Source organism: Typopeltis vanoorti, chromosome 3 (assembly GCF_054136105.1).
Source record: "Typopeltis vanoorti isolate ZY-2024b chromosome 3, IOZ_Tvanoo_1.0, whole genome shotgun sequence".
Lineage (NCBI taxonomy): Eukaryota > Metazoa > Arthropoda > Arachnida > Uropygi > Thelyphonidae > Typopeltis > Typopeltis vanoorti.
In genome coordinates, this window is record NC_143551.1 from 108,417,227 (window position 1) to 108,431,898 (window position 14,672).

Genomic DNA, 14,672 nt, shown 5'->3' on the forward strand with positions numbered 1-14,672 from the left:
ATTAGCCAAAACATTAAATCAGCTGTATATATACAAGACTGTGTTTAAACCAATTTTAACTTATGGATCTGAGAGCTATGTTAGAAGTAAAACACTTGACCAAACACTGCAGATATGAGAGTCCTGAGGAAGATTAGGGGCATGAACAGATTGCATCAATGACAATATCATATTAAAAATGAGGATATTAGAAAAGAACTTGATATTGTCAACATCCAGGAATGCATTAGCAGAGCTAATCTCAGGTGGTATTGTCACTTAAACAGAATGGGAGAAGAAAGATTAGCAAAACAAGTGTTCTCTGCCAGGTTGGCAGGAAAAAGACCCAGAGGAAGACCAAGATATGGGTGGATTGATACAGTAAAAAGCGCCTTAGAAGACAGAAATGTAAGATCTGATAATGTTGGAGTCTTGACATGTAACAGACTGATTTGGAGGAAAATTGTAGATAGGAAGTTAGTAATGATGTAACTTTTTCAAACAGTACTATCATATCCTGTACACCCCCTCGAGTTTATATAATAAGAATTTGAAGGTGATGATGATACATACTTTATCCTATGATAAAGTTTAATTTATAAATTAGGCACAGTAAGAAATTAACAATAACTAATAATAAAAAGAACAATTATAATTCATTTTAAAAATTTATGGAATTTACAACCGTGTTAAAAAAACTTTTTTATTATCCCGACGTTTCGATCTTCACATCAAGATCATCATCTGGAGCATACATCAATATACAAGACAAGCTGAGTTACATTATTAACTGTAAGCTAAAGAAACAATGATTTGATCACATGTTATTCTACTGGCATGACCTCTAGTGAAAAAAAAAAAAATTACATCAAGCTAAATTCTATTTACGATGACAGGAATAAACATTCTTTCAGAAACAATGATGTCATATTTTTAGTATTACAATTCTTATTTTTGCTTTTAAGAAACTGGATTTTCTAGTCCTGTTTATAGTTGTTCTCAGTGAGGAATGTTCTGTGGGTCGAAACCTTCCATATGTTTGAGATTTTTAGACCATCTTTATTGTTCAGATTGGGGTGGTTGATAATAATCTCACATGCTTCCTTAAATTTCCGTTCATACCATGTTTTAGTGCGATGCAGACAGCTAGTGCTTTTCCAGTCAACTGGAAAAGCTTCACCATAATTATTACATTTAATGTGTCGTTTATGTTTTTTTTGTCTGAGAGGAATCGTGCATCCTGTTTCTCCTGTATATGGTATGTTGCAAGTACAATAAATCCGGTATACTCCAGGGTAGGCTAGTGGAGGGAGTGGGTCTTTGGATGAGTTGAGTAAGCTTTTTAATTTTGCAGGAGGTTTAAAGGTGGCTTTGAGGTTGTATTTTCGTAGTACTCTGTTTATTTTGTCTGATGTTCCTTTAATGTAGGGAATGGTTATAGTTTTACTGTAGTCTGGTTTGTCTTTGTTTTTTATTGAGGTTTTGTAGAGAATTTTGTTAATAGTGTTTTGGCTGTATCCGTTTTTTTGGAAAGTATTAAAGATAATTTTAAATTTGCCTTTTAGTGCCTGTTCGTTGGAACAGATCATCTGCACCCTGTTTTTTAGCGTGTTGCTGACACTTAGTTTTTGTGTTGGGTGGTGGTAGGAGTTTATGCGTATATATTGTCCCGTATGTGTCAGTTTCCAGTAAACAGTGAAGAGTTGCCAGAGGGAAGACGTGTGACAAGTGTATCCAGAAATGGAAGTATGTTGTGTTTTTCAATTGTATGCATTTGTGTTGTTTGTTTAGGTGGCTAAGGAATGTGTCTAATGTCTGGCGGCCATGGGACCAGATTGCGAAAACATCGTCAACATATCTAAACCAGACTTTGAGTTTTAAAGGGGGGGAACCTAAGGCAAGTTGCTCAAAATGTTGTAAAAGTTAGTAATAGGGGAGGATAATGGTGAGCCCATGGCTGTGCCTTCTTTTTGTAAGTAGAAGGCGTTTCGTCATACAAAATAATCAAACCGTAATACATGCGCAAAGAGCGCCGTGATATCTTGAGGGAATTTGTTCTGTAGGAGAAGGATTGTGTCATTGATTGGGACATTCGTGAAGAGGGTAGAGACGTCAAAACTGATTAATAAATCATCTTTTTCTAATGTAATGTCTTTGATGGTGTTTATGAAGTGTTGTGTGTTTTTGATATTGGAGGAGGAATGACCTACCAACTCCTTGAGCGTTGCCGCTAATTTTTTGGCTAAGTGATACGTCGGGCTATCAATTCCTTCAACTATAGGTCTTGACGGTGTGTTTTCTTTGTGAATTTTCGGTAGCCCGTAAATTCTTGGGGAGCGTGGGCAGCGAGGAAATAGTTTTTTTGACTGTCTTCGGGCCAAGTGGTAATTGACTTAAGTAGTTTCTCTGTTTTGTTTTTTATTCTGTTGGTTGGGTTGTAGTTAACTAATTTGTATGTGTTATTGTCAGAGACCAGCAGATTCATTTTTTTTACGTAAGTGGTACGGTTTAAAATAACGGTGGCATTTCCTTTATCGCCTCTGGTTATTACTATGTTCGGATTTGTTTTAAGTGATTTTATCGCTGTTAATTCGTGTTTAGTAATGTTGCTTGTTATTGTTTTGTTATGATTTAAAATGTTGGCAGTTTCTAAACTGCCAACATTTTAAACGTATTTTGAAATGCATTTCAAATGTTTTTTTTTTTAAAATCGCATTTTAAAATGTATTTTTAAATGTGTTGAAAGTTTATTTTCCACTTGGTTAGAGTATAATAAATTTAGTTTAATCCTTTATCCAAGTGTGAGCAAACAAAGTTTGCGCCTGAAAGTATCTTCAGGACTGGGTTAAGGTGGTACACACCAGGGCAACTCGTTGCAAAGGTGGAGCAAGCTACCAACACTCCTATCCTAGTATCTCCTATAATGCAAAACACATCTCCTTGCGGATATGTCTATTGTTATGCATTAAGGGAAGGGCCACTACCCAGACCGGTTTCGACCTTTATTGAGGTCTCTTCAGTGGGAGCCAGGCCCAAGTCGAGATATCAGGCAGAAGCATTTGCAGGTCATCTCCACCTATAGGAATTGCCAATTGGTGTGCCACCCTTTTTTAATAAATTACTCTGGGTTTAGAGAAAGATGTTGAAAGTTTATTTTCCACTTGGTTAGAGTATAATAAATTTAGTTTAATCCTTTATCCAAGTGTGAGCAAACAAAGTTTGCGCCTGAAAGTATCTTCAGGACTGGGTTAAGGTGGTACACACCAGGGCAACTCGTTGCAAAGGTGGAGCAAGCTACCAACACTCCTATCCTAGTATCTCCTATAATGCAAAACACATCTCCTTGCGGATATGTCTATTGTTATGCATTAAGGGAAGGGCCACTACCCAGACCGGTTTCGACCTTTATTGAGGTCTCTTCAGTGGGAGCCAGGCCCAAGTCGAGATATCAGGCAGAAGCATTTGCAGGTCATCTCCACCTATAGGAATTGCCAATTGGTGTGCCACCCTTTTTTAATAAATTACTCTGGATTTAGAGAAAGATGTTGAAAGTTTATTTTCCACTTGGTTAGAGTATAATAAATTTAGTTTAATCCTTTATCCAAGTGTGAGCAAACAAAGTTTGCGCCTGAAAGTATCTTCAGGACTGGGTTAAGGTGGTACACACCAGGGCAACTCGTTGCAAAGGTGGAGCAAGCTACCAACACTCCTATCCTAGTATCTCCTATAATGCAAAACACATCTTGCGGATATGTCTATTGTTATGCATTAAGGGAAGGGCCACTACCCAGACCGGTTTCGACCTTTATTGAGGTCTCTTCAGTGGGAGCCAGGCCCAAGTCGAGATATCAGGCAGAAGCATTTGCAGGTCATCTCCACCTATAGGAATTGCCAATTGGTGTGCCACCCTTTTTTAATAAATTACTCTGGATTTAGAGAAAGATGTTGAAAGTTTATTTTCCACTTGGTTAGAGTATAATAAATTTAGTTTAATCCTTTATCCAAGTGTGAGCAAACAAAGTTTGCGCCTGAAAGTATCTTCAGGACTGGGTTAAGGTGGTACACACCAGGGCAACTCGTTGCAAAGGTGGAGCAAGCTACCAACACTCCTATCCTAGTATCTCCTATAATGCAAAACACATCTCCTTGCGGATATGTCTATTGTTATGCATTAAGGGAAGGGCCACTACCCAGACCGGTTTCGACCTTTATTGAGGTCTCTTCAGTGGGAGCCAGGCCCAAGTCGAGATATCAGGCAGAAGCATTTGCAGGTCATCTCCACCTATAGGAATTGCCAATTGGTGTGCCACCCTTTTTTAATAAATTACTCTGGATTTAGAGAAAGATGTTGAAAGTTTATTTTCCACTTGGTTAGAGTATAATAAATTTAGTTTAATCCTTTATCCAAGTGTGAGCAAACAAAGTTTGCGCCTGAAAGTATCTTCAGGACTGGGTTAAGGTGGTACACACCAGGGCAACTCGTTGCAAAGGTGGAGCAAGCTACCAACACTCCTATCCTAGTATCTCCTATAATGCAAAACACATCTCCTTGCGGATATGTCTATTGTTATGCATTAAGGGAAGGGCCACCTTGCTCCACCTTTGCAACGAGTTGCCCTGGTGTGTACCACCTTAACCCAGTCCTGAAGATACTTTCAGGCGCAAACTTTGTTTGCTCACACTTGGATAAAGGATTAAACTAAATTTATTATTTTTAAATGTGATTGGACCAATCACCCACAGGTATCGATAACATAGTCAACCTATCTAACCACGCTCTAAACAAAGACGAAATCTCTATACTTAACAAAGGTTTAAATTTTGCTATAGCACTGAAATCGATAAACAAACTTGGATTTATGTGTAATATTGAAAGAGGCCTAAGATTCATCCCTAATAACATACCAGACAAAATACGTTTAGAAACTGCCAACATTGGACATATTGGACTTTCAGAAACAATAGGACATCATTGTTTCTGAAAGAAAACTATCTGAAAGAATGTTTATTCCTGTCATCATAAATAGAATTTAGCTTGATGTACTTTTTTTTTTTTTCACTAGAGGTCATGCCAGTAGAATAACATGTGATCAAATCATTGTTTCTTTAGCTTACAGTTAATAATGTAACTCAGCTTGTCTTGTATATTGATGTATGCTCCAGATGATGATCTTGATGTGAAGATCGAAACGTCTGGATAATAAAAAAGTTTTTTTAACAGGGTTGTAAATTCCATAAATTTTTAAAATGAATGCTGATCACCATGTAACTCTAAAAGAAAGGAGAACAATTATAACAATATACTGTAATAAAAGTTATGTGAATGCAGTCTCTCTCTCTCAAAATATCTCATTGTACTGTACTCACCCTTCTTGTGATTTATTTATTTATTTGTATGGGATTCCTCCCTTTCTCCCCTGTCCCTTTTTTTTTTTGGGGGGGGGGGGGGTGAGAGCCTTCCTAATGAGGGATTATATATATATATAATCCCTATATATATATATAATATATAAAATATAAAGATGAAAAACCGGAGTTTCTGGGTGATAACACCTCCATATGAGACTGGCTAACTCACTTTTAGTTGAAAGAGACCAGATAAAGGTTCCTCATATCATAGATGGGAATTGAACCTAGGTCTTTCTGACCAAAGGGCTTCGTCTCTACTGACTGAGTGATGGAGGTTCTCTGATGATGTTAGATGAAGTGAGGTGAATGACGTAGGCATTGTGACGTAGTGTTAGGCTACTATTGACCTTCTGACAATACATAAGAAGGATGATCATCAAGCCATAACAATGTTGATGGTTGGATGTCAGGAGGAGACAATGTTGATGGTTGGAGATCCTTGTTATGTAGTTGAAGTTTTTTTTTTGCCAAAACCTTTTGGAAGAAAATTGTAATCAGAAGTTGTCGTCTTTGTTTTTAACTCATCAAAGTGTTGTTGCAAAGGTTGTAAACCTTTGGTAATCATACGAGTGACTTCAATGCTGCATTCCATCCGAGTATCGTATTCCATAATTTTGTCCTTTAATGTCTGTGCAATTTAAAACACTTTTTGGTAAATTTTGGTAATGTCCATATTTCTGGTTCTGCTTCAATTTTGTTCTTCTTCTTCATCTTCCTAGTAGATGACTCGGGTTCTTCCAATTCCACATTTGTTAACACTTCTCAATGGCCTTCAATATGTTCTTCCATTTCTTCATCAAGAATGTTGGCAAATCTTTCTCCACCAACTTGCCTTGTTGCATGAATGATTTTTCTAACTTCTCCATCGATCCCTGGGAAGCCTTTAAAATCATTCATGACTTCACTCCATAATTCTTCCGAAAGGCATTTATAATTTCTGATTTTAATTCATCCATTGCAGCTTTGATGAATGTTATTGCATCTTCAATAGTGAATGACTTCAAGCACTGCATTATGTCCAGATTAGGGTCTGCATCAATTGTTGATTGAATGCGATCAAATATCAGGCAGGTGTATGTGGCCTTAACACACCAAATAATGCCCTGGTCAAGCAGCTGAAGCAGTGAGGTTGTATTTGGAGGTAAAAATACAACCTCGACATAGCAAATAGATTCAAGGATGGCCATTATCTATTATTAATAGGACTTTAAATTCCAATCCTTCTTCTTCCAATATTTTTTCACTTCTGGGATGAAACATTGGTGGAACCATTCCATAAACAAGATGGCTGTCATCCATGCTTTCTGTTTACGTTGCCAGAACATGGGTAGATAATTGTTTTTGAGAGCACATGGGTTCTTTGCTCTGTACACTATGCCTGGCTTTATATGCCCTGCAGCAATAGTACCACAGTTAATCTGTTCTTCCATGTTTTATGCCCTAGTGCCTCCTTTGCACTTTTATGAATGTAGGTTCTATTGGGTATCTTCTTCAGGAAGAGCCTGGTTTCATTACAATTGAAGACTTGCTTTGGATGGTATCTTCTCTTTAATCAACTTCTTCAACTTTGCCAGAAATGTAGGTGCAGCTTCTTCATTGTCAGATGCAGCCTTTCCAGTAATTTATATATTTTTCAGTCCAAAACCTATTGCTGAATCTGTGTAACCATCCCTTACTTGCAATAAATGGATTGGAATCACTCATTTCAGGGGTTGCTGAAGTCTTCATATAGGCTCAATGCTTTCTGACACAACCTGTTGTCATCAATCAGAACACATTTTCTGTTCATGTCTTCCACCCACAAATTTGATGCCTTTTACCATATTCATTAAGCACTTATCACGTACTGTGGCCATAATCTTTTGCAATTTGAGATGGGACAGCAAAACTAGCACGAATTTCTTTCCTTCTTCACAATTTCATGGATAGAAGATTTATTCCTACCGTAGATCTTAGCAACCTCAGCATACAATTTATTTTCTTTCCTTATGAAATTGAGAACTTTCACCTTTTCACTTAAATGAAGCACTTCACGGCTTCTCTTTGGCATATCTGAATTGCCGAGAGTCAATCTGATAACCAAGACAGCTACTAAGGTACTAACGGGGGGGGATAGCATATACAGTACAGCGTGAATACACTGGACAAAAGGATGATTCACATCCCAGGCTGGACAGAGCCAGACAGCACGAGATTTCATCAGACCACTCAAAATAGCGTGCAATTTAAAACTTATGAATTGTTTATTTCTGGAATTTTTTTCTGAACTGGGGGTTGACTGCGGATCACTGAAACTGCAGATAAGGAGGGGAACTATGTTCCCCCTTATCAGCTTGTATATGTAAAATTACATAATGAAAAATAAAGTATTTAATATAAAAACATATCGTGATGCATATCTCATCACATCTTCAGAATGAAAACTAAACTGGACCATTAAGTGAGGAAATTAAACTTACAAAGTACATTATTGTTATTACTCTGAGGCCAGCAGTATAATACTATTAGAAACTAAGAAACAGTGTAAAACACATCCAAAAGGTACAGAGGTTCAGTACATAAAAATAAATGAAACAATAATAATAATAAGCAGATTATTAGCAGCTGTTCAAGTCAGCAATTCCCAAAGTTTGGAAGCATTTAAACCATCACTGTCATTTAAATTAGGCTGATTATGAAGGACTTCAGGAAAGGTCTCAAATTTATAAGAGCTGATATGAAAAACTTTTATTATATTTTTTTAGAACCCAAAAGATATGTTCTGAGATGTCTTTGATATAAGGAATGGATATTTTCTTGATCTCTCATGAAGTACTGTTAGCAGAAAATGATAGTCCAAGATCTGTTATACGATGTTGGTCTGAAAAGTTCTCAGCCTCGACCATACATGGCAACACTATCAGCAAGATTTTTTTTTTTATAAGTTGGTACATCTGTCATAAGCATCCATGTGAAATTGCAAGTCATTCTATCAAGTAGTTTGTTTTATAGAGCTGTCTGAAACAAAAAATGTTGTCTGTATCTCTTGAAATGGATAAAATTGAGCATGTACCGTGCAGTTATAAAATTCCTTGTAAAAGACGGTTTAACCCCAAAAGAAATTCATTTGAAGTTCATAAAAGTTTATGGGCTCTTCTTCGTTTTCGACAATTAAGAAATGGGCCGCAAGTTAAAACGTGGCTGTACCAGCATTGAAGATGATCCACGTAAAGGACATCCAAAAAGTGTAGCTACACCAGAAATCATTGATCAAGTGCACGATATGGTATTGGATGACTGGTGAGTCAAAGTGCATGAAATTGCTGAGACTATGCATTTCAAAAGAACATGTAGGATATATTTGCATGAAGAATTGCAAATGAAAAAGCTTTGTGCAAGATGGGTGCCATGCTTGCTCACAGCAGATCAAAAACGCACTCGCATGAAAATCTCTGAGCAGTGCTCGGAGCATTTTAACAAGAGTAAAATTGATATTGTGTGCCAATTTATTACTGTGGATGAGACTTGGATTCACCATTACATACCAGAATCCAAACAGCAGTCAAAACAGTGGACAGAAGCCAGTTGTTCAGCACCATTAGCAGGAAAGGTCATGGCATTGGTGTTTTGGGATGCAAAAAGGCATTTTGTTTATTAATTATCTTGAAAAGGGTAAAACAATAACTGGGAATATTATTCTGATCTTTTAACCAGACTAGATGAAAAAATTCGTGAGAAAAGACCCAATTTGCAGAAGAAAAAAACCATCTTTCATCAGGACAATGCACCTGCCCACAAAGGTATTTTGGCAATGGGAAAATTAAAGGATCTGCACTATGAATTGTTGGAACATCCACCCTATTCCTCAGATTTGGTTCTCTCTGACTTCTATCGCTTCCAAAAACTAAAACTCTTCTTTGCTGGTCAGCGTTTTTCTTTGATGCAGCTGTAGAGGGATATTTTGCAGATCTTACTGAGAACCGCTACAGGGATGGGATAATGACGATGAAGCATTGCTGGAATAAATGTATTAGTCTTAAGAGAGATTATGTTGAAAAATAAAAATAATTTTAAAATTATAAATTCGTTTGTTCATTGTTAGGCCGAGAACTTTTCAGACCACCCTTGTATTTTGGAAGAAAAATAACTACTGAGAAAAACTGTTAATTTTAATACACTTGTAATTCTAGTCTGAGGGAATCCTCAGTAGAGACAATTCTCAGTTTTGACTAAAAAGATATCTATTCCTCAATAGAGTATGGCCAAACAGAAAACACATAATCAACTTAGTGAATCCAAATGGAGAGGCAAGGAGTAACAGTAGTGAAAAAAACATTCTTCTGAGGTTCCATAAATAACTGCAGAGATAGAAGAGAACTCATAATATACCCTTCAACTTGCTTATAGAGCTTACTTTCCCACAAAGTAACTGGAGTGAACTGTAAAAGCAAATCAATTAATGACTCAGCAGAAAAGTTTTAAGAAAGTAACTGAAGTGTTATCTCTAAAGGTAAGTTGGTGATGAGCAAAATATTAATGAGCCCTGAAGGTGGTGATTTTCAATTTAGAAATGAAACTGAAGTATTCTTTATGAATGACTGACTTTCCTTGATTTGACAATTAGATAAACATTTTAAAACTTTTTATGTAGGACAACCAATACAGTCTACCAATGGCTCAACAGTTTGTCTATTTTATGTATTTTTTGAAGTTTATCCTAATGTTCCTGCTTGAAAAATCTTTAACATTTGAACGTCAACATCCAAAGAAGTAGTGTTTTCAAGCAAGTAATTGCCTGTGATTTGGTGTGTGATGAATTTATTGGTGGAATAATAACTGAGAGGAAATAAAACCTTACAGTTATATTCTGTAGAATCCAAGTGGTGTTTCCCTTATCAGCTCTTGAGATAAGATTATGATTTCTTTTAATAAATGAAAAACTTTTATTTCTGACTTTAGATATGTTTAAAGGCAGTAATTCAGAAGAATATAGAATTTATTCTATATTCTTCTGAATATAGAATAAATTCTATATTCACAATCAAGAAGAATAAAGAATATATACCACTTCAAAATGTAATTTTTTAACCAAATCTGAAGAAAAATAACATAGGTTTTTTTTTTTGTCTACACATAAAATCCATGTAAGGACTTTACTTAAATTAAGGGGATATTAAATCCCACAAAGTTTTAAAACCGAATAAGAAACTCAAAGATCGGAATCAGAGAGTTTCTTGCCTAATATAGTAAACTATAAAGTATCGGTGACACTAGCGTTAGCCAATGCAAATGATCCTAGTAGGTAGTACAATACCGGGCAAAAGTCTCTCCATGTAAGGACTTTTCTCAGAGTGACAGTCATAACTTGTCCCCTAAATTACGTTCAAGAGACCAAGATATTGACATTAAGGCTATACTTAGAGCACTGAGTTTCTACAAGCCAAATCCTATTATAGAATCTGTGAGAGCTGATATGAAAAGTTCTTACTAGTAGCTCTTACAAATATGAAAGACTTTTCAATGAATGCCATGAAGTCTTTCATACTCGATTTAATTTTAATCAGTAATAGTTTAAATGTTTCAAAATTTTGAGAATTGGTGACTTTGAACTGCTACTAATAATCTACTAATTTTTGTTATTCTTATTATTTTTTAATAAATACTTTTATGTACTGAGTCTTTACACCTCACTGCTTACTGACTATATTTAAACTGTTCCTTAGTTCCCTAATATTACAATGTTTGCTTTAGTCAAAACAAATGTTCTGTGTAACATTTGTTGTCATTACCATTCTTGTTTTATGTAATGACCCAACTGTATGTTCAACTCTGAAGATGTGATCACATGATCATCGTGAAATATGTGCTTTTGTTACTGATTATTATTATTATTCCATTGGAATCTCCATGACGTCTAAAGCCTCATCATAGAAGGCCCAACTATTTGTACATACCTATCATACTCCTTTACTGACAGAGCACTCGGCAGACTCTTGCAACTCATCCGCTCATCAAACATGCTCCAATTTCCAGAAATGACCCCTTGTTCTTCCTCTAGTCATGTGCTGAAAAATTTCCTCTGCATCAATACTATAATTTTTTTTAAAAATAAATTATACGTTTCTATTATGTCCCCTCTTTTTCATCACCTATTAACCAACTTCTGCAACCCACAAATCCTTGATCCATCCTTACAGGATGAATTTCATAGATCACTTTATTCTAAATCCTCTCTACCACCTCCTCATTCCCAAGAAACCCAGATATGGCTGTATTGAAACCTTAAAATGATGAATAACAACTTCCTTACCTCTGCTTGCCAGTGTATCTGTCAATAACCAAGTAATCCTGCAAGCTACTACAGCCATTTTTGTAACATGCTCTATCCACTAACCCCTAAATCCCTATCTCAACAATTTTCTGGAGTACAGTTGTGTCAATGTAGTACACAGCCTGCAATTTTTTCATCCCAAATTACTGCTGGCTATTCAGTTTTGCATCGTCAGGAAACAACTGAATATTTCCCTTTAAATCATTTCCTATAAGAGCATCGGTGGCTCAGTCGGTATAAACGAAGCCCTTTGGTCGGAAAGACTTGGGTTCAATTCCTGTCCGTGATGTGAGGAACCTTTATCTGGTCTCTTTTGATGAAAAGGTGAGTTAGCTAGTCTCATATGGAGGTTTTCTTACTCAGGAAACTCAGGTTTTTTTTATCCCCCAGAACAGGCAAACCGGCCCTGTGAATACACACAGGATTACAGTCAGGAATACTTAAGAAATGGTCCTTCCCAGCCATAGGCCTGATTCGTCAGCTATACCAGTCCTGAGCCCAGATAAAGTGTGTGTGTGTGGGGGGGGGGAATTGAGATGCTATTTCCCCCCTGTAAAATGGGATCATGGCTGTTATATCATCATATGAAATAAATAAATTTCCTCTATCATTAACGTACAAATTAAACAGTAGCAGTCCAAATAACACACTGCTAGTCATCTCTCTCTTCGCCTCTACTTCTCCATATACTACTCTTTGATATCTGTTCATCAATCACCCTCATATCAACATCACCAGCTTCATATCCATCATCATATATTCCAATTTATCTACTGGAGTTCTATGCAGTATGCTGTTAAATGCCTTTTTCAAAATCCAGCAGTATCACTGTAGCTATTCCCTTTATCAAACTCAAGTGTCACTATTATAAAAAAAAGTGAGTATATTACTAAGACATGATCTACGCTTTACAAAACCATGCTGTCTCACCTCCTCATTCCCAAGAAACCCAGACATGGCCGTATCGAAACCTTAAAATGAGAAATAATAATTCCTTATCTCTACTTGCCAGTGCGTCTGTCAATATCCATTCCAGAATTCTGTCTTTGATCAACTTTGACAATACTTTTTACTACCACTTGATATTTAATGGTCTTGAATTCATTAGTTGTATCTTGGAGCCACCATTATGCAAATGAATTATTTTTCTCTTCTTCTACTCCCTTAAGATTTTACCAGAGCTGAGATTTAAATTTAAGCAGTCTAAACTGTTTTTAGGAATTTAGGAAATTTAACAGAGCTGAGAGAGGCAATAACTGCTTTGCACAATTCTCATGATAGGCAAGCTGATACTGCATCTAATCCCATGGTCATATTTGCACTGAGATTCTGCATTATCTTAAGTGTTTCTAATTTATCAACCTCTATTTTCACATCAGTTCCTGTCTTATTTGTCACTGCAATATCTTTAACCTGAATGCCACCCTTGAAAAATAGTCAGTAACTCAACTATTTTGTTTACTTCTGTCACATCCTTATTTTCAGTGCTTATTAAGGTTATCCTTCATTATTATTCCTTTTACTCACCACATAATGAACATTTCTTTGGGATTTCCTTTGGCTTACTCAGCTAATTTTCTCTCAGAATCTCATACTGATAATCTGATTATCCTTCTTACCTGTGCTTATATTACTCATGAAATTGCTGATCATTTTTAATCTACCCTATACAATTTTTTTTTTTCAGTTCTTGCTTTCTTCATTATCCTTTGCAATTCCTTCCCTCTCCCTTCAGCTCTTGCTTAATGGTACTAACATCCATCTAACCCCACCTCATTCATTCTTCAATCTTGAATATATAATCTGATACTACTTCTTTCAGACAGACATCCCTTGACCTTCTCCCACACACTGCTAACTAACATTCTTCCCTTACAGATGAATGCCATGTCACTACTTTTCAAACTTCCTCAAAAGCTTGTTGTAATCATCTTTTCATATAAAATTTATACTGAAGGCTTTATTCCTCAAGGAATTTTATGCATATAGATTATTCATTATATCTGCTAATTATGTTAGCATTAATAAACTGATAATGACCCCAATATGTTTATGTTCATTTAACACATTCATGCTGGGACATATCTCATGCTCTACTAATGTGACATAAGACATGACACATTGAACAAGAAACATTAATAGTTTGACTGCCATGAAGCCAAATTACAAACACGTGAACTTAATTTATAATTCAATCTATTGCCAAAGCAATGCTTTCCTATGACATTTAAAGAAACATAAATGTATCTAGTTCATCAATGAAAACTCAACAAAAAAAAGACCCTAAAATGCAAGTCATTATTTGCTTTTGTGTGGACTGCAAATGCAATACAGTCTATATAGATACCTATGTGACAGCAAATGATGTCTCCTTAAAAGATATTTTATATCTATATTATTAAAAGCCTAAACAAAGGATACACCCCAGTCTGAACTTCGATTCAGAATTATGTTAAACCATAACACTTCCCCTTCAGGCCACAAATGCCGTTGCCAGAAATATGAATCCACAGTAATTGTTAGAGCTGAAATGTTGATTAAGAACTAGTTAGAAACAAAACTAGCACATTTAAACATTTGAAAAAACATATCAGTATAAAAACTTTTTTTTCTTGTTATTTAATTTTTTTTAGATAAATTTCAAGGTTCTCTGTGTCAAAATTATGGACACAACTACTTGTGTTAGAGTAATAACATTAATTTAAAATAGAACAGGTGCTGAACATTTTGACCCTCATATTAAGGTCATCAATCAGGAACACACACACACAAAGAGGCAAGCGCAACATTACATTTCACTACGGTGTACTATAGCATTATTACTTTGGCCAACTGTTGGCCTTAGCCTGACCTCTAGTGTGTGTGTGTGTGTGTGTGTGTGTGTGTTTGGGGGGGGGGGAATAAAAAGTTAAATTAAAAATTAACTGAACACATAAAGATAAGCTGAATAGAATGCAAGAAAAAAAGAAGGTAA

At 35.9% G+C, this 14,672-nt stretch overlaps 1 protein-coding gene across 1 annotated transcript in view; it reads right to left on the minus strand.

Annotated features, from left to right (window-relative positions):
• The window catches only part of Alg12 (Alg12 alpha-1,6-mannosyltransferase), a 192,349-nt gene that overhangs the window by 66,085 nt on the left and 111,592 nt on the right, over positions 1-14,672 (minus strand). The window contains exon 6 of the mRNA XM_090415859.1: positions 14,120-14,223. Coding sequence (XP_090271985.1) covers positions 14,120-14,223 — 104 coding nt within the window. The remainder of the gene's footprint in view (positions 1-14,119; positions 14,224-14,672) is intronic.